Source organism: Xiphias gladius, chromosome 20 (assembly GCF_016859285.1).
Source record: "Xiphias gladius isolate SHS-SW01 ecotype Sanya breed wild chromosome 20, ASM1685928v1, whole genome shotgun sequence".
Taxonomy (NCBI): domain Eukaryota; kingdom Metazoa; phylum Chordata; class Actinopteri; order Istiophoriformes; family Xiphiidae; genus Xiphias; species Xiphias gladius.
Window position 1 is genome coordinate 17,131,708 of NC_053419.1, and position 27,842 is coordinate 17,159,549.

Consider the following 27,842-nt stretch of genomic DNA (forward strand, 5'->3'; position numbering starts at 1 on the left):
GCTTGCTGTCGGTTTCGTTCGGCCACTCTCTCCTACACTTCTTTTGTGTGTGTCTTTGAAATGTGCTTCCTCTGCTCTTTCTGCTCCTTTGACAGAAATACATGCAGAGGAAAGGCTTCCTGAGAGGCAGACAGACTAGCCTTAGCCTGACCTTGCCTAAATGCTGCTGATTGGTGTGTCATGTCGATCTGCCTTTGGCTTGACGAAAAAATGAAGTTTTGCGAAAGAGTTATATGAGTTTGAGGAGAAACAAAGGAAGGAGGGGGAGAGTTGGAAGGACAGTAGTAAGTGCAGTGGTGTGTGTTTTATCAAAAACAGAAGGAGAGAAATCTATCTGTGGCACAGAACAAGAACAGATGAAGAAGTGGCACTGGGGGGCCGGTGGTCAGCAGCGACAGTGTGGCTTTTGCTCCCTGACCCTTCAGCAGAGAAGGGGGCACGTCTTCCTCTGTGCCCCATGGATCTTAACTCCAACCCAGGTCTGTGTCTTTACATAACAGTAACGAATACTAACACATTTGCATGCGGTTTGGACTGTTTGATTACGATGGCAGAGATATTATTAGGCTTTGCAGCGTTTTTAGTTTCAGTTACAGCTGAAGGGATGGGTGGAAGGACCTCTAGACAGCTTTACTTGTTTTAAACTTAAGGCACAAAGCTCCTCACGGATTAATTGCAAATTTCTCTCTGTTCACACTGAGAAAGAGTCTCTTCCATATCCTGTTCACTCTAGCATTGTCAAAATGGGCAAAAAAAGGACATTTGATTATTCCTTCTAAAAAATCACATTGGTTCAAACCAGTCAAATAACTATTTTTACACATTATGTCCATAAGAGGGCAAACACATGCAACGAGAGACATAGCCACTTGGGAGCATATTTTCCAGATGTGCCCCCGGCTTGCAAGTTCTGAAATGGTAGGCTAACTGCAACTTGCATAGCTTGCATAGAACTTTATTTCAAGGTTCCACAATTTTGCCGGGTACTGACCTAAATATGAAGTATTTCCAGTAGGTGCTTTTTAGATTTGCTTACAAATCACTCTCTCTGCAGCCGAGTTTGGTTGTGAACTCTGTGCCATCATGACCACATGGTTGTTGTTAAATTTTTCGCACGTTTCAGCTTGACATACATTGTCAATCGATGGAAGGGAAGATGTGTGACTCCTGTCTGTCATGCAGTACATTCAAGCCCACCCGAGAAATCAAGAGGCAGACAGTCGCGGTAGTGCTGCTTTTTTTTTCACAATCGAAAGTATAAAAGTTGTTTTTTTGTTTTTTTTGTTTTTTTTTTACAATTCAACTGTATAGTCAAATTTCGAATAATCATCAACAGCCTTTCTTCATTCACGTCTGCAGATGGAAGTTTTACAAGTTACTTTTCATAGCTTGTGTTTATTGCAGCTGTGATTTCAGATGAGCAATTTATGATGGTTGCATTCCTGATTTTCCTGGGAACATCACTGCAGCTTCCTCAGTACTTGTCCACTACACTAATATCTAAAAACATGTTGCCAGAGAGTAAAAATCATGCTCAGTAAAAGAGCATTCTCAAAGCTGGATCAAATTTCACTTTGCTTGGCTGCTTGAGGCAGATAACAGAACAGACTCCTGAATTCATAGCTCCCAGCCTGCCTGTAAATCCACCCTGGTAAGGGTTCTCATGTAAAAATCTAAACCAGTAGATGGTAGAGGAAGCAAGCAATTATACAGAATGTTGGGGCTGAAATGAGGTTTCACGAAACGGTGTTGGAGGTGAGGAGGAAAAACCAGCACAAAACCAGGAAGTACATCAGAAGTAGTGAATGAGCAACAACTTAGTCTCTGAAAAATCCCCTTTTGCTGAAGTCAAAAGTGACATTTTATAGACAAAACAATAAACTGATTAATTGAGAAAATAATCTTTAGATTATCTGATTATGAACATAACCGTTAGTTGCAACTAAGACCACTTCAAAAGGGCTGACATCAACAGTATATAGAGTGATTTCTATAGTTAAGAAACAGAAAAATCTCCTGTCAATCCATCTAGCAGGGCACGACAACAGCACAATTTCAAAAACACAACATGCATGTGTGGGTAACCGTGTGGCAGTACCAGCGACTGTGGTTATGACAGCTTTATTTTAGCTTCATAGCACAGGTTTGTAACTAGAGAACTGACCGAACAACATCAGCTGCAGTTCGACACTGCGCACTCAAACAAACAAAGAGCCAACCTCATCGTCAGCGTTTCTCTGTCTCTCCACTCAGATCACCACCAATCTTTTCCTTTCACCCAGCTTCCCTGCGCTCCCCCTGCGCTCCAGCCCTCTCAGGCCCACAGTGCTTTGGCCAGATTTGTCAGAGAAAACAACGAGGATGTGGAGCGGCAACGCAGACTGGACTGCTGCGATGGCCAAAATGAAAACACGCTTATCTCGCCGAAGCCGATGGACGATGTCCGTTTGCTGTCCAAATAATTGGGCAGCGAGTCAACAGGAGGTTTTATGGTTTCCTCTGAGGTTGGCCATCGCACAGATATGTGTGCAGAAATACGCATCCATAATCACTGGCATAGACCCAACTATGACTTTATTGTATAGTGACACAGATCCCTCTGCTCTGGGAGCACAAAAATTGTGTCATTCGTATTCCATGTTCCACCTCATCAGTGACTAAGTGGAAATATGAAGTGGTGGGAAAGGCCCGTGCAGGGGGATGATTGATGAATGTCAGATTTATCTCTACTTTCTATCACAATAATGTTCGCCTCTGACAGGCCCTTCAATCAGCTAAAGCAATCTAGCAAATGAAACTGTTGATTAATGCTTCAGTGACACAGAAACAGAATGAATTTCTTTTATAATGAAATTACTTCATGTGAATGGAAATCATGAGAGGCATTTTTCTTAAATACCAGGCTTTCAAGATTTTCTTCACTTTTTTTGTTGAATCTCTGTGGCCAAAGATCTTTACCAACAGCGTATCCAGCGCTTAGTCACCAAAATCCAAAACTCAGGCCACCTCTGTTTCACTTTTGAGCGTGCATACTCCTTTGCTGACAGCCCTCTTTGGTTCTCATTCGAAACAAACAGCTCCAGCAAGCTGCTCTGCCTCCATTAGTCACAATAAACCAGAAGTCAGGTTTCTATAACCCTGCCTTCAAGGTTCAAAGGGCATTCCCAAAGGCCAGGCTGACACAACCTACCTATTTTGGCTGTGGGGAGTGCAGGTGTGCATCTGCCCTGAAGCCGTCATCAGTGCTGAAAGGTGATATTAGAGGGTATTAGTGAGTGGAGCAACAGGCACTTCGTCAAGTCCACTCCTTGTTTAATTCTCTGGTGTGGATAAAGGGAGGTTCACTCCCTTCTCCAAGTGCCAGGATGTCTGTGCTTTCTGTTCCTTCCAACAGAATTTCTATCGGATGTTTTATCTTTTTTTTAGCAATTAAAATTAAAAATGAAATATCGAAAACTTTTGTAAACAAAGAGGAATGACATGTCATCCTGAACAAAATAAACAACATTTTCAACTTAAATCTCACACTTTTCACAGTGAAACACTGTCCCTCTGAAAATCGTTTCAGCATTAGCCTCCTTATCTGCATTTATGTGTGTACGTGTGTGTGTATGAGGCTTAGCACCAAAAACATCCCGTATCCAAATCGAAAAACAAATGTGGATATTGGGTAAAAATCGTGGGTGATCATTTGGTTTGCAGAGTGCAAGAATGAATTCCTGGCATGCAGGCCATACAGATTTACAGTGTCATGGCCATGAGTGCATGATCTGTCATAGTGGGATATGTTTACATAACCGTAAGGATGCGTACGTGTTTCACACAGATGCACTGAATGCACACACACAGTACAAACACTCCTCCACTCAAACAAACTGTAGACAGAGATTATAACTGGCTGTTAAAAACATGAAACATAAATTATCTGACGATACGGTGATGATGCCCGGCTAAAAGTGCATTAAAAAACTAGTGTCAGGTTGACTTAAGACAGCTCTCCTGTGGCGCCACTTGAGCTTTTTCTCTTGGATCTGTATGTATTGCACCTTTCCAGAAGCTGCATGCATCACCGATGTAACGTTTCAGCCACCCAGCACTTTGTGCAAGTGTTCAAGTGACAGCAGCTGCTAGCCCTTACCAAAACTCAACGCTCTTTACATTTTAATGGGATGCTAATCCCCCAGTAAATAGTCACTGAAGCTGTCAGTGGTCTTCACGGTTCACTCGTAAGGGTTTTGGTATTTTAACAAACCTCAAAGTGTTGCCATGCATAGTTTAAAGATTAGTCTAGAATTAATCTTACGTTATACTGCAAGTCACCACAGAAATAAATAGGTTGAACAGAATGTTTGTGGTTTCACACCAATAGCTGAGAGCTTCCATAAATGTCATGTGTGATTTACATTTACAGTTGTCAGTTCAGGCCTCAGTCAACATAAAACCAAGTGAAATCATTCTGTTGTTGTTTTTTTTAAATATGAGTGCACTTTTACTACAAATCACACATACTTGGCTCTCCTTACTGCCATTTTCCAAAGAAAAAATCGTTTCTTTAAGGTTGTTTGATTCAAATTTGATTCCTACCTTGAAGTGAAGTATGAACACCGACTTAAAGAAACATGAAACTAGCTAAAGAAACTCTATCTGAAGTTGTAATCCATCAAATTTAAATTATGCATCCTTTTATTACACTGAAGTTACATTAGAAGAATAATAAGAAAGCAGTGTTTAAAATGATTGGATTTAGGGCTAAAACATGCGACGGAAGAGCAGGTACGATCCTTCAAAGTGTACCAGGGAACGCTGTGGTACACTGGGAACACCTCTATTAGTCTTAGTTATCATGTCAGCTTTTTTACCAACGCGCACTTGGCTATTTAAGTCAAGCCTAAATCGTGTTTCCTTTTCTTAAAGTGGAAATTGATTCTCTTTACATAATGCTATATTTACAGCAGCCTTGGCAGGACACGGAGACATGGCTCTTTAGTTAGTTGGCATGAAATCAGAACAGAGACACATGGCTCTTTGACGGCCCTGTGACCACCCTGAATGGACAGGCCCAATGCTTCTCTGACTGTCCTCGTGTCAACCCATACTAAAACCTCTGCTCACTCATACTACCCAACAGCCTGACCAATCGCAGTTCAATCCCTTTTCATTCTGTGTGAGAACAGAGGAGTGAATATGTATTGACTGAATCACTTGTTTTTATCAAGAAGATTTATTACCAATGCCTCACCCCACTGACGCCCAGCGCCGATGTGGCTAATCTTGTAGCTGCAGAACCCAAGGAGTTGAGGTATTAGGTTTGCCTTTCAGCACCAAAGAGGAGATGATCTGGCCATTACTCTCCATTTTTTTGGTTTCATGATTACCTTCTTCCCTATGGGCGCCTGTCGACAGACAATAGAGCCAAGCAAACCCTGTCCCCTTTGACCTCCTCACTCCTATTCACTTTGTTACTCAGGCAGCATCAGATGGTAATGGATAGCTATAGGAACTCTATGGAGTCTGTGTTCTCTACCAGACAAGGTCTTTGGAGACTCAGCTAACAACAAGCTAATGTTGTGGTGTCTGCCCTCCGATAATGTCTATTGACAGGCAAGGACCACCGTAACACCAGGAAGAGAATTAGCCATTGATACCTTACCGGGGGTCAGGTGAAACAGGAGTCCCATTATAGATACATAGGAAGATATTGCTGGATAGAGAGGAGCTATACACCAGGATTTTGCGCAGAATGAAAAATTTACAAGTTGTACCGAGAGTTTAGGCTTTTTTGGACAAGAACGAGGAAGATGTGGCATCATTTTCATTATTTAGGTCTTTTGATATTTTTTTAACATTATGAACCATCATAATATGAAGATGGTAGGAATTAACTGTCACATACTAAGGTGACGTCTTCACCTTCACTGACCAAAAGCCCAAAGCCCAAAAGATATTACATTTCCGATGATATAAAATGGAGAAAAAAACTAAAAAATTCCCCACATTTGAGAGGCTGGAACCTGAAAATGGTTTTGCTTGAAAAATGACTGTTATCTTGGAAGGAAAATGCTCGTATAATATTTCAGGTATTTTTTGAAAGAATTTTGATTTTTCAATTTTGAATGGACTTTACAGATCATAGATTATAGATAGGTATAAAGTATTTTCGAAGATTTTGGACCCCTTTTCTTTAATATTTGGGAAACTCTGAGTTGTGAGGATTAGTAGATTTATCTAAATTTGAAAGAAAAGGATGCTGAATTGTTAGTCAGTACTGAATTGTTATTTCTTTTAAAAGAGTACTTCACTGATTTAGCGTGGCATTCCTGCAACATTGTCGGACTCATGATGAGCAGTTTTTTAAAAGAGGATCAAAATCGATGCAGCAGAGCCAGAGATATCGTCCGTTTTAATTCCACACATTCGTAGCATTTGTTTAACATATGCCGTAGTCCCCAAGACCTATAAAAAGATTTTAATGTGTAAAATCAGTGGAGTTCCCCTTTAAGGGTTTGTACCACAGACTGTGAACAGCTGTGGCTGCCTTGTTTTTTTGTTGTTGTTTTTTTAATCGTTGGTGAGTGAGGGTAGGAGTTATACATATAGTTTAGGGTGGTTTTGATTTATGTGCGGATGTCATTCTGTTTTGATTTAATATCTCTGGAAGATGAAATATATCACGTTCATAAATAAATAAGTGACAGAGGAAAAAATTAAAATAAGTAAAGGACATATGACTTCTAATTGATTAACTGATGATCTAATTTGCTCTGAGTTAATTTTCAGTCAATCAAACTATTATTTTTTATTATCGAGTATTTATTCGATTCACCACTCTCAATATTGTCTATATTGTCATAGTAGCTTTTTTCACATGCCAAAGGTCAGCATTATTACAGTACTCTGATCTAAACTGTTTGTGGTCGCAGATGTTAAAAAAAACAATGCCGTGTGAATGGGAGATTCCGTGTTTGCTTATGGGGTCATGCCCTTTGTCAAACCGGTGGCCTTTTTAAACCCAAGCCTTCAGAGAGATCTGCCTATTGTTCCCATTACAGTGCTTAAGAGAAGTATGTGTGTGTGTGAGTGTGTGTGTGAGTGTGTGTGTGTGTGTGTGTGTGTCTGCGTACTCCCAACCCCCTTTTCAAACCTCACCTCCCTCCCCTCCTTCCCTTTCTCTTTCACACCCTCTCAGCTGTGCTCACTCACTCATTCCCAGCCAGGCCAAAAACTGGCAGAGCGGCTCCTCCAGTCAGGAACTCCAGTCCTCAAGTTAACGCAGGTAGCCAGGACTTTGTAACCCATTCAGGAAGCCTCTTTTCTGGATTGCCAGAGATAGGCGTGTGGAGGAGGCATGGAGGTGGTTCATCAGGCGATTAATAGTTTACCACAGTATGGATTATCTGATTTGTCGTCAAATCAAGGTAACAATAACAAGTATGGTATTTGACTATTTTGATCCTGTTGATAGCTTTATATGCACTGTCTCTCTACTGCAATACAATGGATGTATTTCTCGAGACATACACAGATGTCTTAACTACAGACTTCTTTGTTGCAACAGCTGCACTTTGCAGTAGGATTAGATCATCTGGAGGTGATTTCACCCATGAATCAAACAGACTCCGTAAATAAGGGTGCCATCATTTGCAAAGATGAAAAAGGAAATATTGATAGTTTTTTGTTTCCACTTTTAATCCTCATCATCATTCCATATGAATGAACAAACATTTTGCAGTGTAGTGTCACTCAGTGAGTGACTTCCTGTTCTGCTGGAGGTATTTATGATGTTTGGATGTCTGAGAGGACTATCATTAGACACAATATTGGATCTCAACTTGCCCCTGCTTGCATGGGAACAAGAAGACTCTTGCAGATGAGAGGACTGAGAGTGATGTAGTCATTTAATCTCCCATTGCACACACCTATATACACACATGAGCGCCACACACACACACACACACACTAAGAGAATTATGACACATATTTTTTTGTCATTTAAGGCTAAACAAGGTAGTTACAGTGTCTGCATTGTTTTCTGTGCCAGCAGCAGCTGCTTCCTCCACTTGGCAGCCAGCACAGTCAGAGTCTGGAAGAACTTAACTTTTTCACAATAAGTCTCCCACAAAACGTATTCCACTTATGAGTATACAGGAAAAATTTTTTCACATTGTTGGACCAGTAGACTGCTTTGAAGTTGGACCTCCTGGAATGTTTGTGCTAAGCTAACTATCTCCTGGCTGTAGCTTATATTTAACAGATACAGATAGAGATAGACATGAAAGTAGTAGAGTAGAGTAGAGTATTTCCCAAAAATGGCCCAAAACTATTCCTTTAAGCAAATAGACAAAGAGTCTAATCAATAAATACATAGATTACATGCTAATATTCATTCAGTCTTTGGTAAAAGATTAGTTTTGTGTATCTGCACAACATTAAATCATTCACTCTATGATCCTACCATCTAGTAAAGCGCTCTGGGTTTACGCGGAATGGATGCACCTCTTGCTGTTCTACAGGACTTCCTTACAGAGGTACAGGTCAGAGTCAAGTGTACCGGGGCTCCAGGTATTTGCGAGCAGTCACAGCACAGTGAGATCCTTTGTTGTCTCCCACCTGTTTTGAGCCATTAGTTAAAGAGTAGTCTGCGGCTGGGTTTGGCCACATATTAGGGCCAGTGGTCACAACTGGAATGAACAGTTGTAGCTCTTTGCACTCTGCCCAACTCAGATGGTAATTACAACACACACACAGGGGGAGACAATAAATTATGGTAGCGCTGTCACTGAGAAGTCGTCGGTGATATGTTATAGTTTTGCTTGACGATATGCAAGTAGCTACTCAGAGGTGTGCTATTAATATGTTTCATGTAATAAAACAGCACGCATATGGTCGGTGCCTCTCCTTTGTGTAGTGCTATATATAGTTTTGAGGTGGCCTGTATTAATCAGGTGTTTGTGGTTATCGCTGTAATATGATACATCTGGAGTACAATATTACCTGTATGTAAGTGGCAGTCATTTTAATATATGCTCCCCTGCCGAGAATATTGTCAGCAGAATCACATTTGAAAAGTGGAATGGTGTTGAATTTTCTCTCTTTCTGAAATTTTTTTTTTTTTGAAGTCTAAATCTGACTGTGAATAAGGAATCCTGATCTGTGTGCCGTCCATAATGCAAGCTGTCCTCTTAAGTATCAGTCTGCATGGCTATGTACAGCTGACAATTGTTACCCGCTGAGTATATGAAACTTTGGAGCAGTGTGCTGAAGCACGGTGAATCAGGCGAATTGCAACAGCTGACACGGTTGCCTCCTCAGGTACTGACATGCTATAAGTGAAGACCCTGTCACTGCCAGCGAGCTCGAGCTAGGATGGGTCCCATTTAAGAGGCGATGATTGAGGGTTTTTCTTTTTTTTGGGGGGGGGTTGAGACACAGTGCCAGTCACACCATAAGTAGCCGAAGAATTGTGTGGTGGAGAATGATACTTGCAGGTAGCTTAACCACAGCTAGTAAAGAATCTGTCAAAAGACAGTCTCCAGTCATTTTGTTCAGTGAACAGATAGGGAGAATAGGCAAACAGGCAACAAGATGATATTTGAACTAAATGTTTTTATCTTTCCTCTTTCTTTCTAAATCTTGATGGCTATGAAAGCTGCGGACAGCGGACCGAAGAGCTAATATTGATTCTTCAGAGGGATGTCGCTTCAGCTTTCTCTGATTATTTCTTCATTTGATGGTGGTTTTAAGCACCTGCCATCAGAAGAAAATGCAGAGATATCTGGAAATGCTGGGCGTTTTGTGAATGAGCCAAACATGATCCTCCCACCACTTAGCACTTGTGCACTGAAAAGTTACTGCTCACTTATATTATGAATGGTAAATTTGGGGTTGTAGCATCTTTCCCAGTGACACTTCAACATGCAGTTCGAGGGAGCCAGAGATTGAACCACCAACCTTGCGGTTAGTGGACAACCCACTCTACTTCCTGAGCCACCGCCACCTTACAATGCTACTGGAAAACTATATCAATGTTTGGAGGAGTCTATGAGCACCTACGCGATTCAAAACTAGTAATTTCATCATTGCAGCTTGTAGATTTGAGTCTAACCCCTTTTTGTTTGATAAATTAAGCTCTTAGGCACAAACAAAAAAAACTGACTGACGCTTCTGCTGAAAGTAACTCCTTGTTCCTCAGCACGACTGGCAGACAGACCCAGACAAAGAAAACCTTACTGTCTAACACAAACACAGCCTGTATTATTTTGCTGTCGTCGTACGTGTATTGTTATCTTCTGACCTATTATTATGGTCCCACAGCTCTGGATTCGGTTTGTTATGCAAGTCTGTATTTCAAACAGCCTGAGAGAGGATGTCCATTCTACCGCTACTCCTGATATGTTTTTTGTTCCATTAGATGAGAATAAGGCAAGGGTATTCTGCCACTATGCAGCCATAAGATTAATATTTATACTATAAGACTACCTATAAGGGCTAGAGAAAGCTTTCCAAATGTGTTCCTCAGTCAAAGAGAAATCTAAGGAACAGCTCTCTCAGAGGTCTTGTACTTACAGTTTTGAAGGTTTTGCCCAGGAAGCTGTCCATGAGCTAATAGTATTTGACATCGTACCCGTGTTTATAAAGCAAGTGGTTGACTCAGCCACTGTATAAGAAAGTTGAGCATCAACAGGAAATGGCAGGAGGAACAGGAGTGTGCCGTAATGGCCGTGGTATGCTGTATAATCCCGTTGCATGCTTGTTTAACAACTTCACAGCCGTTGTTTCCATGGGGAAATGCTGTATTTCCATGCAAGTAATGGAAACAGAGGCTCCTGGTTAAAGGCTGGTCCATTTTAAATGTGGGCAAAAGCACTCACGGGAACGTCAGGGACTCACAATTAATTTGCATGACAATCAACCATGCTGACAGGGTGGGGATGCCTGTGACTGAAAAAAACTTTTGCCTGCCAAATAGGCCAGTTTGAGGAATGGGTTTCGCTGTTGAACCCCGCTGTTGACTGATCCACGTCGGATATGGATCAGAATTGAGTGAAAGGACATTTTGACCAACAGTGCAATTGAGCTTTCTAAACAAAACTGTTTGGGCAGCTCATAGAAAGCGGGGTGGGCATTCCAAGCATTGTAAGGAAAATCTGAGTCATTTTTTTTCAACACAAGTGCATCAATATGCTTATTTTGTCTTGTTATGAGATGTTGACAGTAGTTTCTCAACTGGCCCACCTCAGAGGCAGATGGAAAAACAGCTCGATAACTTGCTATTTCGCGGTATGCTTGTATTAGAATATCTTCTGAGCAGGTTTTGATGAGCGCGGAAATTTTGCAAAAGCACACCAAAGCGTATTTTCTGACGCAGAGCATATTATATCCCGGCAAAAAAAGCCCGCACCTGTCGTGACTTGGTAACCTGAGATGTTAGTTGTGCCTATAGAGACAGACAGCTTCCTTAATTAATATGAACCTGTCATCGTTACCTATGTATCTGTTATTTCCGTTTTGCTATTCAGATATGCATAAAGTTTTTTTGAAAGTATTACATTGATCACTTTTTCGTGTTTCGTTTGTTTTTCCGACATGTTCGTCAGTGATTGGCCCAGTTAAAATTTTTAAGAAAATTATCCCGTGTTGCGTTCGTATCATTTTGATATAGGTATGAACTTTCTACAGTAAGGAAACGGAAATGTACAGTTCATTTTGGTTTTGCGGGGGAAAAGACCAAAGGAAAGTCCAAAACTTCCGAAACTCATAACGAGTATTGCCTGTGTAGCCAAAGCCTGATAGAGCTCATTCCTCTGTGCGATTGAGCTCCATTGTTGTCCGAAAATGATCTTTGAGCCACACTGCCGTACTGTATGTAATGTAATATCATTATTATGAACACGGGCACTGTAATTTCTTTTCCCGCATACACCGTCCCGGTGCTGTAAATATTCACTAGAGCAGCAGCTGTGTATTATCCACGGCTGGAAATAGTCCGTATGCTAAAATGCACAAATTACCCCTCTTTCAGTGATGTTTATTAAAAACTGCGGTGCCCGTCCGTTGTAGGGGAAATGATTTTGCTTTTTAGAAAGACGAAACCATATTTTTGTGAGCTGTTTTTTTTAAAGATTTTCGTCTTCAGTAGGGACACATAGGCTGAGGGATGAGTGCCGCAGGCAGGTTAGTGAAGCTATAAAAATATAGAATAATGTCAGTCTTCTCTTTTAAATGGCTGTAGCTTCTCCATATTCCTACCACTATTATCCATTCATATTATCTCTTAAAGTTTAGCTGATGTCCCGGGTTGTTTTTGGGGGGGTGGGGGGCATAGATTGCTTCTGACCGCAAAATAGCTTGGGCCGGCCCTGGTAGTCACTCAGGGTGTCGCTCACACAGTGGACACGCATCGATATGCTCTTCCTCGCCGACTTCAATCAATAATTCAGCCGGTGAGCCGGAGTTCGTTACACGGAGGACTCCGGGTTAATACCCTGAACGTGCGGCGGCTGCTTCGAGCGCGTCGGAGCGACGGAGCTTTTCTGGGGATTCACTCACATGTGCGACCGTAGGTGAGCTGCTCGTTTACCGGCCGGTGCGTCGTGTGCTGGCTGTTTTTTTTTTTTTGTTGTTGTTGTTGTTGACAAATAGCCTAAATCCGCCTCGCGTCGGGGTGTTGGGGTGTGTGTGTGTGGGGGGGGGGGTGTTGAAATGACATGGTGGACGTGACTCCAGCGACTCTTTTGTTTATGTTTGTGTCACGACTGGACGGAGGAGGGCAACGTCCACGTATCAGTGGAAACGGTTCGACAAGTTTAACGTCTCGGTAGCGGAAACACGGACGTCGCCCTGCGTGCCCACGGCTCCAAGACGGGGGGGGTGATTGACGAGGTTAATCGACGGCGTCCACTCCGTGTGAGGTGTAGCTAACGGAAGCCCCGAGGGGGCAAGTCGATAGCGGGTAGTGACTGATCACCGGATCGGGAAGCGAGGGGCACCGGCCCCCCGCTATTAAAACGAAGGGTTTGATTTCCGCACACAGACCGAGATGTGGGGGAAAACCTCAGCCCCTTTTAACGCCGGGGGGGGGGGGCGTCAATAATTCACTTTCACTCTCAAGTCCAGGCGCAGCACGGGTGGTTTTTAACGGCTGGATGGGCAGTGCCTGAGTGGATGTTTGGCGCTGTAGTGATGTTCGGGAACCATGCGAGCAGCGTTCATCTGTCAGACCCGGTGTAAACTGTGCCCCCTTTTAAAAACTTGGCAAATGTTGTGATCTTTACACTGAACCCGAACTTGACATGAAATGACGTGGCTCTGGGAACAAAACAAAAACCCGGATCGGTGATGGATCAGTTCAGGCTGATCTGGTTTTAAAAGTACAGACAGAGACACCGCTGTTTTTTGTTTTTAACGGTGTAACTGCTGGTTATTTTAAGTAGTCAACCATCAGCAAAGACTTCAAAATGTCAAAAAAGATTGTGTGTGTGTGTGTGTGTGTGTGTGTGTGTGTGTGTGTGTGTGTGTGTGTGTGTGTGTGTGTGTGGGATGCCTGTTACTATTTCACAGCGCCCAAGGTTACGTCTTCAAATGTATTGTTTTGCCCAAACAACAGCCCGAAACCCCAAGATGTGATTCACTTTACGGTGACGCGCAGGGCGGACAAAAGCAGCGACTCCTCACGTTGGCACCCGAACGTTTTTCCGGAAGAATTTAGCGAATTCATTTTCCCGTCGCTCGACCAACCGATCGACGAGCGTGTTGGGGTCAGCACGGAGTCATAGCGGGGGCTCTGGGGAGTACGTCAACAAGACGGCCGACGGGGTTTGCGCTGTAGTCTGCCAGGCACAGACTGGCGCGGAGGCACCGGCACGCACGGCTGGGTCGCTTCCCGCCGACGCATGCCATCGTACCTGCATCCCGCGCCGGGGACCTGTCGCGGCGGGTCGTAGCCTCGAAGGCACCAAAGAGCATCCATTCGTAGCCTCGCACTGTGCGTGGCTTGCTGCCGATGAGGAAACGTGACCCCGAGGCTCTGCGGCGAGCTCCGGTTGAACTTTATAGTGACCCCCCCCCTCATCCGGAACATCATCTCTGAGGTGACAAGTTTTTTTTTATTTTTTTTATGCGAGACCTGTGACCTCACCGTATAGTGGGGCAAACGCCGTCAACAGGTGGAGTGCCCCGCAGGACAAAACCCTGGCATCTGCTGCCCGCCAATGGGGATCTGATCGAGGGCGGCGGGGAGCGCCGATGTGAAAGCTTGGCTCCCGGTTTCAGCTGCTGGTCCTGCTCCCTGACCTCTCCGACGCGCCGCAACCACGCAGCTGCCCAATCTGCAACCTGTCCACTGTCAAACTGAGGGGGTTCATTCACTTGAAAGTGCACACGTTTGAAAATGTCAACCACTTCTTCTGTTCATAATAGCGACACTGAGAGTGGTGACCTTTTTTAAACTTTAGTAATGTGCTGATAGATTGGACAGGAGGAATGGAAACACTTAAAAGATGTTAAATTCATTAAAAGCACAGCCAAAAGCTGTATGATGGGAAATATGTACGACTGTGCATCGTCCCCTTACGGCAGCTCGAACTTCACCTCAAAAACTTGAGTTAAAATAATTACTGACTCTTTTGGTTTGCATTAGAAAAACTGCTTGAGTGAGAACATGCACTCTCTAGTAAATTTCAAGCCCTTCCGACTTCACGGTGGGGAAACCTGAGCCCTCAACCCGCCTTTCATGTGGTGTCTTAGTCTATTAATAGTATTAATATGCAACACGCAGGTCTCATCCTGGGATAAAATCAATGGAGCGGGATCCACTCGTGATCAAAGTCCATGAATAATTCAGCCGCTGTGCGACACACCATTTGTCTCTTAATAGCTCGTCTCTTCCTTTTTAATAGACCAGGTGCACCCCTGTGTAATGTCAGGAGTCGTCGTTTGTTTGTTTGTTTGTTTCATCTTAATAAAGCTGAAACGGAGCTGCGCAAAGGGTCGTGTTGTCATAGTGATGGCTGCAACCAGATTTATTGTGCCAGAGGGGTTCCGCCCCCCCCCCCACTTCAGTCTGTCTGATATCACGTGTCGGCTGAGTGCTTGTGGTCATTATCCACAAGTCGGATGAGGATCCAGAGCCTGCCTCTAATGGAACATACACCCCTGCCCTGGGACATAAACATTTCTTTTGATTTGTTACTGGGAGCTAAAGGGGCAGTGTGTGTGTGTGTGTGTGTGTGTGTGTGTGTGTGTGTGTGTGTGTGTGTGTGCGTCCCCAAAATTGCCATATTTTTAGAGTATGGTGGTTAGGTTCAAGTAAAATTATTGTGTCACGTAATGACGTTTGAAGTCCTCCTCCACCCAGAAATGAGTTTTTACCTATTGTTACTTCACTTGGACGTTTGACTTTCACTGTGCAGGCTGATGTGCGTCCAGAGCCTGATCCTAGAAGGCTGGTTTTCACATTCTGAGTTTAAGGCGCGCGCATACGAGCGCGGCTCTGTGACCTAGTGGCCGCTGTGACCTTCCCCACCGTGGTCCGATTTGCAACTTACACAAGTGCGACGCGGACACCTGCAGCCTCCAGTGCTCACGCTCTGATAAGACTTTTCAGTGAATTAGGAGACATATCGTGTCTAGTTGTTTTAAACTTTTGAAACAAACATTTTCATAGAATCTGGAGTTTTCCATTGGGGGAGGAGGAGCATATGTAATGTTAAGAATCACAGAACTAGGTAATGGAAATTTTTGTGGAAAAACATATCAGACCCAAATTATTATTCCAAGCGTGATTGGAAATTATGTCTGGAGTGGATTTTCAACTCCTAAAATGTTTTGAAAGTCGCTCGGTCCCATGAATTGTGTTTTTGAATTGGACAAAGACATGGGATGAGCAGAATGATCCAGATTTCTCCCTTGGTAGACGGATTGATTCTCAGTGAGATTGTGCGACTGGAGAGACTTTGCCACGCAGGATGTCTAAATCATCTTTTTCTATTTCTCTCTCCTTTTATGTGAACAGGGGGAGACAGAGACCGGATGACAGCCAACCATGAGACCTACCTTCTTATGGCCAGCACCCAGAATGACATGGAGGATTGGGTGAAGACAATCCGCAGGGTCATCTGGGCACCTTTCGGTGGAGGTCAGTATACACTCAACCAGTGTTTTTATCAGCTGAAGTACTTGTTAATGAGATTTGTGTAGCCAGCTTGGTGTTCATGTGGATGACTTTGAAAGTGTCCAATAGCGGTGCTGGAGGAAGGAGAAGAGTTTTGTTTTCGATCTGTGAGACAACTGCCATCCCGGCGCCGTCTCTTTTTCAGCAACTGCGTCGAACCGCTGACCGCGTGCTGTGACCCCCTCTGACAAAACGCGTTATTTATGTGCAGAGACTGAATTGTGCACAGTGACAATAGTGTAACCTAAATCAGTTCGGTGCATGATAAAGATGAGAATTAGCAGTAATTTCCAGCTACAATGCTGCATTTATTGTCAAGATGCCAGCTAGATATGCAGACATTACCATTCTGTACTATTGTGATTACATATTAAAGGTTTTACTATTTTTTAAATAGAGGACTATAAGAAATAGTCGATTGCATTGTTTCATCTAAAAGAATTTTTCCTACTAACATAACAGGTATGTTTTCCATAGTCTGTTGGCAGGTAAAGCAACAGGTTGCCTCTTTTTTTTCTTCCACATCGCAGTGTCCAGCCACATGTTGGCTGCATTGCAATCGCCACCATCTTCCATGTTTGTTTTTTGCTTTCCATCCGGCCTGTGGATGGAAAGCACCGAGATGAATGTGTTAAAATCTGTTACGTGTGTCTGATTCATAGCTGTAGTGCATAATGTTTTAATTGTTCTCATGAAGTTGTTCCTGACTTTGGTGGCATCAGTGTGCTGATTAGTGGGTCTCCCGCTGCGCCGCTGTGGCTTGTTATTGACTGCGCTGGCAGACATTGGCCCACATTGTGTACGAGCCGGGGACAAGTGCGGCATTTGTGACAGGACGGGCAGTTCGGGCAGCTCTCGGTGACACAGTGAATAGATGAGGCTGAGCCGGCCCCTCTGTGTTCAGTGCAGGGAGTTTGATGTCTATTGCAGTTGACTGCTCTTCAAAAGGACGAGCCATTTGTCAAAGATGTCACAAGAAAGGTGGCTCCACGTTGGAGCGGAGCCTGGCTATCTCTCTCTCACTCACACACACAAAGAGCACACGCGCACACACACACACACACACACACACACACACCCTCGTATTCCAGCCTTTTGCATTTTGCAGTAGCAGCAGAGACTAACTGAGCCCTGATTGGCTGGTCAGTGGCCCGGAAGTGTGATTCTGTTCAGAGAGTGACAGACAGGGAGGGAGCTCCCAAAACGAAGCCCCTTGTGTTTGACCCACAGAAGAGCCCCTAACGGTCCGCTGTAATGTTGTGCTGAACACTTGCTATGATGCCGAATTAATTACTGGCCAGCTTGTGCAAACAGTTGGACAAGACAGAGCTCGAAGTCAGACCTTTTGAGAAATGTGCAGCTGTGGCCTCTCAATCTGGATCTTTGGAGATTTATTTCATGGTAAATACCAGCTTGTTTATCTGTAATTTGGGAAAGAGCTGACATTTTAAATTGAAGCGTTTTAACTGTTGTTGCTTTTGGATTAAAGAGTCTTAAAGAGTAGAAAAGTTTTTTTAGTATATCAAGGTTTGTTAAACGCCTGTTGAGTTGCTGTGATAGTTGAGGGACATCAGATCATACCGTCATTTCCTGCCATCTACATTCTGCCTCTGAGCTCCAAATTGAAATAGTCTGTTCTTTAGAGCTGTGATTTCACTCTGGTTGAACTGAACTGAAAATTTCCGATTTCTTATTATGTCTCTAACATGATTTTAAAGATAGCGCGCAGCCTACTTGCTCCTCTTTTTAACATTTAAAATGATTTTTTCAATCTTGAATAATGTGATTATTTTTGTTAGATACCTCATGATCCAATGTTTTTTCAGGTTGCATGGTTTAATATTAATAGTTTGTCTAATACAAAATCCAATCAAGTATAAAGTATATTGATAGATAGAAATACACACTCACACACATTCAGTTATCTCGTGTTCTTCTAGTGTACTTTGGTGGAGAAATCATTATTCTTGCATGAGATATGTAGCATACGTTTTGTCTGGGTCGGTTTTTGTTTCACTGCAGTTTGCTATGATTGTGTGATATTAACATTAAGTTACGTAAGGAAGTAATAAATATCAGCATCATATCACATATTTGAGGAACAGTCATCCAACCATATACAAGGAAAATGATACAAAGCCTGGAAAGGGGACAAAATAGCCAGTGTTGTCTGGACCTCGTCTTCTTTGTGTGTGTTTGATTGTAGACATGAGTGTGTGCAGTGTGTGTGTGTGTGTGTGTGTGTGTGTGTGTGTGTGTGTGTGTGTGCAGCGGCAGGTCTGTGAAGCTGACAGAACCTGAGAGTGGTGAAGGAACCCGTTGAGCTCCTGCAGAGCGGAGGTTTCACTCTTACGGTGTGTGCCAAACGCCTTTGTCTCTGTCGTGGTACGACCCAGTCCACTTGTGAAGAGCACACATGCAAATAAACACATGCAGACCCAGTTCATAAGCTGGTCCACACACAGAGCTACATGTGACCTCGGGAAACACTCCTAAACTCATGACCAGAACGTCTGGAGGGATGACCTCGTTTCCATTCAGTCACTTTTTCTCATTTAGTTCTTTTGATGCTCTTTTTCGATTATGTATGTGCGGATATTCATCAGTCTTAACTCTGGTGGAGCTCGACTTATCTTTATTTCACTCTGATCCATCAAGGATTGGGAGAAAGGATACACAGCTTCAAACGGTTCTTGGGAATTTGTGACTGTTTACTGTTTTTGTCTTTATTTGGGTTGCTGTAAAGATCGAAGTGGAAAAAGACCCCAGAGTGGGTGACCCAGAGGAGAGAGAACAGAACACAAGACTCCACCGTCAACTTCTGAGCAGCTTGTTTTCAAATGAGAGATTTTCTCAGAAATGGAAATGAAGACAGTTTGACTGACCTGCTGTCAAACTGATGCATCTCTTTCATTCCTGTGCTGATTATCTGCCTTCTGTCAAAACTGCAAAAACTGAGGCGGGTTCTTGGGGAAATGCTAGAACGCAGGCGCTTTAAGCTCTGTACCTCTGGTATGTTATCTTATCACAAATTTATTAATAGGCGTTTCTTCCGGATGCTTACAAGTTGTGTCAGTTTCAAGAGGGGTGAGTATGACAACAACGGATACAAATAGTGACTTAGTATAATTCTGTGTCTAATGAAGCTATAGCGAAGCATTCACATTTGTTTACTAGGAAAGCCACATTCTGAATTGATAAAATATTGACATCAGCTGGTATAATTCAGAGTGTTCAGATTAGTTCCAGTTGTTTTAAGCTGTTGCATGCTGTGTCAAATGCTGTCAAAAGCACGAGGATCCTGGTAAGCTCGGCCGAGTTCAGTCACTGTACGGTACCTTGTCGTACCACGTGTGTGCATGTGTGTGAGTAGCCTCTGTCTGTATCTAGAGACCGGAAAAGTATGCAGATCCAAATCTCTCAGGAAGGCTGCCTTAATCCCCTCTTGTGTTGCGTCCACATGAGACGGCTGCAAATGGAAATCAGCCCCCTTTTTTTTTTTTTTTCTGCAGCGATTGCCTCAGACAAAAGGCGAGAGGTGCTCAGCAGGAAGTTAGAGATTTGATCATCAGACTGAGGCTTTGTGGGTGTAGATATTTTTTGCTTGGACTGTCTGGCCAACCTTATCATAAATCTTTTTCAATCGATTTAACTGCTCTCTTTGATGTGCCTTAAGCTGTAAATGGTATGTTAATGTTTTTTTGTTTTTTTTGTAATTCTTTGAAAAAAAAGTCTCTTTCACTTTGGGAGAGAAAGTTAAAGAGTGCAAGATATTAAACGGTATTAAGATTTCAAAAGATAAAACATTTTTTTGTAACTTTAGGGTCATATGGCCAAATCATTTTCCCGTAAAGACAGAAACGTGTGTGTGTGTGAGTGTGTGTGTGTGTGTGTCTATCTATCTATATAGAGAGAGAGATATGGATATGGATATATATATGCCTATGAGCTTATTCTCCCATTATAAATGACTGTTTTAAAATTTGTGTTAAAAATTGTCCGTTATGAATAAATGTTCAAATATGGGGTGAATACAGAATCACCCAATGCTGATTAGTTGTCACACTGATTAGTTGTCCTGTGTTTCAGGGATCTTTGGTCAGAAGTTGGAGGAGACGGTGCGGTATGAACGCCGGTTCGGGAACAAGCTCGCCCCTATGCTGGTAGAGCAGTGTGTGGATTTCATCCGGCAGTGGGGCCTCCAGGAGGAGGGCCTATTCAGGCTGCCTGGACAGGCCAACCTGGTCAAAGAGCTGCAGGATGCCTTCGACTGTGGAGAAAAACCCTCTTTTGATTGGTAAGGAAACCTGTGAGCATACTGCCCGGTCATATTTCCTCAGTGCATTTTAATGTGTAGCTGATATGTTCAAATTGTTGACTGGTCAAATCCTGCACCTCTGGAACCTCATGGGTGCGCCTGTTGGCCTGGGTTACGGAAGTCTACAAAGAAACAAAAGTGCGTGAGGGAGCATAAGGTTTAGATGTATCTAGTTTGCAGGGAGCATTACACAACAAATACATTAGGAAGGATCCATTTTGGAGAGTTTAAATTCAGTGAATATAAATCTGGCTCCAAATTTAAACATAAAAGCATAACAATCATAAAGGGAAGGTTTCTCACCTACGTCCTTTTATACATGTATATACTGTACATACAAACAGTACATATCAATCAAAAATAGAGGGATGAATATGTTTTCCATTTCATTTCCATCTCAGATTTGCATACATTTTCTGCACATGATGTAGAGTCTGTCTATGCTCCCTTTACTTGTGTTAGTGCTAATATTCTCCAGTGCCTGTGCTGTGGTTAACTGGCTCGTAGCTATGGATTCTTTGCCTTTACCACACTAAAAGGGTAACAGCTGTTAAATTGGAGAAAAAAAGTTTTTTTTTTTGTCAAAGTATGATCTGTACTTTACCTCTTCAGCGCAGCACGGCATGGTAAAAGCAGGACAAAACAGTGATCTAATGTCTTTTTCACAGCAGACACTTCGATATGTCAGAGCGGGAAAAGGTTATGTGTTGTTAATAAGGTTAATAACGATGACGGAATAGCATTTAGTTTTGTTATTTCTAGGATGCTGTGCATGCTGAGTCACTGAAACACGTGAAACCGATCAGTTTTTCATGTTTATCATTTCCACCTGTGCTTCTCCTGCTGTGACAACTTAATATGTTCGTGGAGAAAAAGGCCTTTTGTCACATTTTCAAAAGAGTAAGAACATTTTGGATGGACATGGATAATTAATACTAAAGTACTAAATATAATTTGATTAGAAAAGATCACCTACCCTAAAAGTCCGTTAGATCATTTTTCAAATTGATCATTAACGTGTGTCTTTCTAGTAACACCGACATTTAGTTTTTATATGTAAAAATGCATCAGCATTGCAGATGTGCACATATTAGTCAGCCTGCACAGATGTTTTTACTAACTTGATTCAACCGTCGCGGCGGCTCTCCGAGCCTCTTTCTGTATTCTCTGTACCAGCAGTAGAGAAAAAAATTGCGTGTCAGGATTGTACATCCTTTCGTTCAGTAAAGAGTTATTGAAAATGCGACGACCTTCGTCCATCGCTCAGAATGACAGAGCAATGCATGAGTGATGGAACACGCCGCCTCCACATCTCGTCTTCTCTGCTCTTCCTGCCTCTTTCACTCCATCCACCACCCCCACCATCTACTCCCATCTACTCTGGTGACCATAAATAAAACCATGAGATGTGACCGTCGGGATCCAGGCTATGCATCAGCATGTCACCACTTGCTAGAAACACTGGATCCAGGATCGCACACGGAAGTGCCACCATTATGGCGCTTGCGAATCTCTGCCCCCCAACTCCGGCTTTAACCCGGCTCGTATGGCGCGCAATGGCAACAACTTCACTGTCCGATTTTTGTTCCTAACTGTCCCTGACCTTGATGATTCCCTCATTAGCCTTGTAACCTGCTGCCTGCCTCACCAGCTGCCCCTCCTTGGCTCATTAGTGTCTCTGAGCCTGCAGTGGAAATCCTCTTGAATTTTGGCAGATCATCTAAGCTGCCCTAGTGTTCTCGTCGTTCCCTCTCACTTTTTTTTTTTTTTTTTTTAACTTCTCTTCCTTTCTGTCTTTATGTCCTGTTTGCTTGCTTTAGTTTGCCTGATTCTCCCCAAATTCTGCATTTGATTCGATTTCTGGGGATGAACAAACCGAAGTGCTCTGTATTTTCTGTCACTTATGGTATTCACATTATCTTTTCTTCTGACTCCATCCATTTCCTGAAGTACTCCTCCTGAACGAGGCTTCGCGGTGATTTGTGGTTACCCCCATTCCATGTAGCCGTAACAAATTGTAACATCAACCCTCCCTTCTTTTTGTCTCTGTCTTGTCTTTCACTGCAGTAACACAGATGTACATACAGTAGCTTCTCTACTGAAGCTGTATCTCAGAGAGCTGCCGGAGCCTGTCATCCCCTTCCACAAGTATGATGAGTTCCTGGCATCCGCCAAGCTCCTTGGCAAGGATGATAAAATGGTAAGAAAGAGCACTTGATGAGTTTCTTTATACCTATACTGACCAACAAATTGACTTTCGCACACGTTATTCCTCTATGTGAAGTGGAAGTCTGCGCTGAAAGGCTCTCTCACAAAATTTCCAAAGTCCTTTATTGTGGCATTAATGCGTGCCCCGCGCTGCCCAGTCATCCATGCTCAGCTCTGCTGTCCTAACGATGACTTTGTTGTGCCTGTCTTTACTTCTAAAATCTAAATTGGTTTTCTACCACACCACAAGGCACAGTTAACAGCAGAGGACCCATCTTCTGCTTCCTCAGAGTGTCCAAAACATCTTTCCTACATTTTCACTTCAGAGTCCAAGTCTGTGCCTTTGTGTGTATGTATGAGCGTTGCTGTGTTCCTTTTTTATGTAAGTCCAGAAATATGTTTTAACGCCTCAAGTGTAGATTATAGCTGCCCTGTCTTTTAAACCCTCTAGGACTTAGAAATGGAGGGGGAACACAGTGATCAGAATTCCCAATATTTCTAATTCTAATACATGGTTTGAACATTGTTTGATTCTGCAGCTGTTGGGCCCAAATGAAAGTCTTACAAATTCCAAGTGTGCCTGTGTATTGCCACTGGGTTTATGGTTCTGAGTATTCTAGATATATAAGTACTATATGAGTGATATAAATATATAATGCATAATATAGATATAAATAATCATAAATTAAATTTCCATATTCATCATAGTTTATTTTTCTGTTTATTTTTTTGCATTCATGTTTTTGTGTAGCGTGCATAGAGGTTTTTCATTTGTGAAATTGCAGAATTAGTTTAAAAAAAACAGCCTAATGACATTTGGATTCTTATAATTGTTTCAGTCCTTTCATAAAGACAAAAATAAATTTCCTCTGATTCAGCTGCCTTTGTGTTCATACTTCAGAAAGTGATGGGAATAATTTAGTTTTCATTGTTTTTAGATGACAGATAATGAATCTTTTAATCAACTGGTTGTGTTCTCTAAAAAAATAATTGCAATCATAAAAATCTTTTAATGAGTCTGATGAAACTCTGAGAAATAGATGTTGCTCTTATCAGTGCCAATAGAAGGTCCTTTATCATATATTTTATGGGCTAAATGTTACTACCACAATCACTTATGGTTTATTTCTTTCTATTTTTCTATTTCTTTTTTTTTCTCTTTTTTTCCTTTTTTTTTTTTTTTTTTTTGTTCTCCATTTGGTCTTTGGGTGTGATTGTTATATTTGATAATCTGTAAACTGCCCATGATTGATTACAACTTGTGGTATGAACTGACATGAGTTAATTGTCTGGATTGAACTGATGTTGCCTAAAAAGTGTCCATCAACTGTAGGGTATGAAGGAGTTGAGAAGGCTTGTGGAAGGTCTACCTCCAGTGAACTACAACCTTCTCAAGTACATCTGCAGGTATTGATTATTTGTTAAAGTGGATAAAATGTCAAAGTGTGACCATTATTGAACATTGAAGATATTTTCCTGTTTGCCAGATTTCTAGATGAAGTCCAGTCATATTCAGGAGTGAATAAAATGAGCGTTCAGAACTTGGCCACAGTCTTTGGGCCCAATATCTTGAGGCCAAAGGTTGAGGATCCAGTAGCTATTATGGAAGGTCAGTATTCACAGTCATGTATGTGTATCTTGTTTTGTGATATTGTGTTTTAATGCTGAACTTATCTGAAATGATTTAAAGATAAAGATACTGATGCATGCGCTCATCTTGTCAGGTACTGTTCTGGTCCAGCAGCTCATGGCCGTTTTGATTGGCCACCACGATGTGCTATTCCCTCACAATGAGGACAGCCCCACAGCCCTCGAGCTTGTCAACAACAACAACATCCAACTACCGCGGCGACAAGCCACCACAACTACCTCCACCATCACCACAGTGTCTCAGAACGCCGAGAACAACAACACACAGGTGGTCCGGCAGTGTGTTTGGGAAACACCCGAGTCTCCCTCGCACCGCCAACACGTAGACAACAGGGGCTCCCCGCGATCAGCAAGCCCTCGTAATGGTGTCGTAGGACGCTTTGACATCACCCGCAGTCCACCGCTGACTGTTAAAAAGAACCCGGCGTTCAGTAAAGGCAGTGGGATTGTTACAAATGGTTCCTTCCACTCCTCAGACCCCAATCAAGAAAAGGGCCAGACTCTGAGTGGAGGTGGGAGTCTACCAGTCCGGCGCAGTGGGACGCTCAAAGGCTCAGGCACAAAAATGGGCACCAGTGGTGTAGCAAGTGGAAGCAGCACTGGAGGGAACGGGACTGGAGTTGTGCGCATGGGCATTTCGGGCACTGATGTGGTCACAGGGAGTCTGAACGGCCGCAATGGCCTTTGGGTACCAAATGGCTGCGTCACATTACGGGGGAACAATAAGACGCACGACTGCTCCAATGGGGAACAAACAACCAATCAGAATCGTCTGTCCACATATGATAATGTCCAGTTAAACCACCAGAACCTGCATCTGCAGAACCAGATAACCAGCACGTGTCTGAACAGCAGCTGTGAGGACAAACAGAGCGTAGACAGCGCCACCTGGTCCACCTCCTCCTGTGAAATCTCTCTTCCTGACAACTCCACTTCCTGTCGTTCCTCCACCACTACCTGTCCTGAGCAGGACTTCTACGGAGGTCACTATGAAGACTTGGATGGACAAGCACAGGATAATGAACCTCCCCAGTCTGGTGGAGGAGGAGGAGAGGGGGAGGGCAGAATCAGCAACAGGGAAGGAGGTGGAGATGGAGCTGGGAGGAGCAGTCGGGGCACCAGCAGTAGTGATAATAGTGATGGTTTCACTGTTGGTAATGGACCCGGCAGCCACAGCGCTCTGCACAGCTTAGTGGCCAGTCTTAAGCAGGAGATGCACAAGCAGAAGATTGAGTATGAGGCCAGGATAAAGAGGTAGGATCCCATCTGTGAATAACAGTTTTTTTTTTTTTTTTATGACAGTAGAAGAAAGTTACTAAAGACAAACTAAGAGCATGAAAAATCTTTTTTTCAACGTTGTTATATTTGGTTTGTTTAATTCATACAAGAATAAAGTGTAGTTGTGCTTTTACGGAGGATTACTTCCTAGATTATTTCTTGGTGCAGTGACTTTAAAGCCAAGAAGTAATCCAGCATGTAAAACCACAAATTGGCGTTTTTTTTTTTCCCGTACAAATTACATAAATGAGATATAACCTGTTACTTAGTGAGCTGTAGAGGTGCTGGTAGGCAGATTTTGTTACTCTTGGACAGGGCCCAAAACCAGACTAACTTTTTCCCCCTGCCTCTGTTCCACAGTATATGCTAAGTTAAGTTAACCAGCTGCTGGCGCCAGCTTTATATTTAGCATACAGCCTTAAGAGCGGTAACAATCTTCTTACCTAAGTAGCGGCGCAAAAATGAATGCGTGTTTCCCAGAAAGTCAGACTATTCCTTTAAAGGTGACAGGCAAATGTGAATCTTAAGTACTTAATTCTTTAAGTACGGTACTGCACTTTTTCTTACTTAGTTTTTTGTCAATGTTTGACATCTTTTAAAGTTTCACAGGGCACACGCGCAGATAATGTACCTGTACAAAAACAGAAGGATTTCACATGCCTCACAACGCAGAGGGAATGGGCAAGAAAGCTACACACGACTCTGATGGAGGATGCGCTAAAATATTGCTGAATGACAATAAAACAGGGCTGGATTTGGTGTGATTAAACCTCCGCTAACAGAACGTCCCATATGACGTAGCAATTAACCAGATATTCCAATTTCATTTTAGGGTAACATCCTAAACATTTCAACAGTTTTAGCATTGGGCACATTTTACAAAATGACGACTTCAGCTGCAGTGTGTAATTCATTAAGTTTATTGAAAATTAGAAATGAATTGCAGCTGTTTCCCCCGTGTTTTGTCATTACAGTCTACCCTCAGATGACCTGTTACCCGGTCACTGACTGCTATTCATTTTCCTAAATCCTGTGTTAAATTCCCTTTGCAGCTTGGAGCAGCGCAACCTTGAGCTGGAGACAGAAATGATGAGCCTCCACGAGGAGCTGGACCAGGAGAGGAAGAAGTATACCATGGCGGAGATCAAGCTGCGCAACGCTGAGCGCGCCAAGGATGACGCGGAGCGGCGAAATCAGATGCTGCAGAAAGAGATGGAACAGTTTTTCTCCACATTTAGTGACCTCACCGCAACTGGCAACACCACAGCCGCCGACCCCCGCCGACCAGATCGAAACAACCCCATCTGGATACAGTGAAGGAAGCAAGGGAATGTGGGCTGAAATGCTAGGGAAGACTGGAAATTGTTAATTATATGATGTGAACATGATGCAGGCTCCAAACAGGTTTTGGCTGCTCGTTGTAGAAGGCAAGTTGGGAAGTTAAATTGCAAAGGTCAAGGGCATGTTTTAATTTAAGAAATAAGAAATAAGTGGTGTACGGCTAATGCAAGCCACCTGTATAAATATAGACATCACCTGGAGTGATGTCAAAGTGACAGTATTTGTAAATACAGCAATATTTAAACAGTTTTCAGACACTCTACAACCTTCTTATAAACTTGTGGTACTCACTCATCTGACTTGGAGGTGGAGGGAAGGGACAGTACACCGTAGTCTCTGATGATGTACAGTACTACTATTATTTTATATTAGCTCCCAGAGCCAGATAGGAGGGAAGGCAAAACATTTAAAAAGATTGTGTTCGTCAAAGAAATAAAAACAATAGAATAAATTACCAACTTTGGACCTGAAAACAGCTGAAGACCATGCCAAAAGTCCTCCATATCTTACTTTCCCTTTTTAAAATCGAACCAAAAACCATCGTATTGTTCCATGTAATTCTGTAACTGCTAATGTACATAGAGGGAAGCAATGCAGAAAAACACAGCATCCTACGTATGTAAAGAGAAATGAAAGTAGTACTTAAATGTTTATCTGATATTTAAGCAAAGTTATCAATGTGTGATACTTTATATTAAGATTTTTTCCTTGCACTTACATGTCTGTTTAGTGTCTCAGCAAGGTGGTACTGAATGTTCTGTCGGTCAATGTGTGTATCATTTAAATTGGACAATATACTGTATATGTGCCTGTGCTTCTGTGCTGTTACAATTACCCCATGACCAAAAAAAAAAAAAGAGCCTTTACTGTAAATATTTT

At 42.7% G+C, this 27,842-nt stretch overlaps 1 protein-coding gene across 4 annotated transcripts; it reads left to right on the plus strand.

The window, feature by feature from the left end:
• Positions 1–27,842, plus strand: arhgap24 (Rho GTPase activating protein 24). Of its 4 annotated transcripts, none has more exons than XM_040157256.1 (8): positions 1–479; positions 16,010–16,132; positions 20,258–20,465; positions 22,554–22,686; positions 24,028–24,101; positions 24,182–24,303; positions 24,419–25,598; positions 26,675–27,842. In XM_040157256.1, exons 1-8 carry the CDS (start codon positions 458–460, stop codon positions 26,937–26,939), a joined length of 2,127 nt encoding a protein of 708 aa, XP_040013190.1. In that variant the 5' UTR covers positions 1–457; the 3' UTR covers positions 26,940–27,842. The 4 variants fall into 4 exon arrangements, with proteins under 4 accessions (XP_040013190.1, XP_040013189.1, XP_040013192.1 ...); XM_040157255.1 differs by lacking the exon at positions 1–479 and adding an exon at positions 7,182–7,415; XM_040157258.1 differs by lacking the exon at positions 1–479 and adding an exon at positions 12,366–12,560.

Bases quoted from the DNA above. Each gene is read 5' to 3' on its own strand.
- arhgap24 (XM_040157255.1), top strand. From the start codon at position 7,346: ATGGAGGTGGTTCATCAGGCGATTAATAGTTTACCACAGTATGGATTA. The intron at 24,102-24,181 runs GTATTGATTATT...CCTGTTTGCCAG, and splicing joins CTTCTCAAGTACATCTGCAG to ATTTCTAGATGAAGTCCAGT. The intron at 24,304-24,418 runs GTCAGTATTCAC...TCATCTTGTCAG, and splicing joins TCCAGTAGCTATTATGGAAG to GTACTGTTCTGGTCCAGCAG.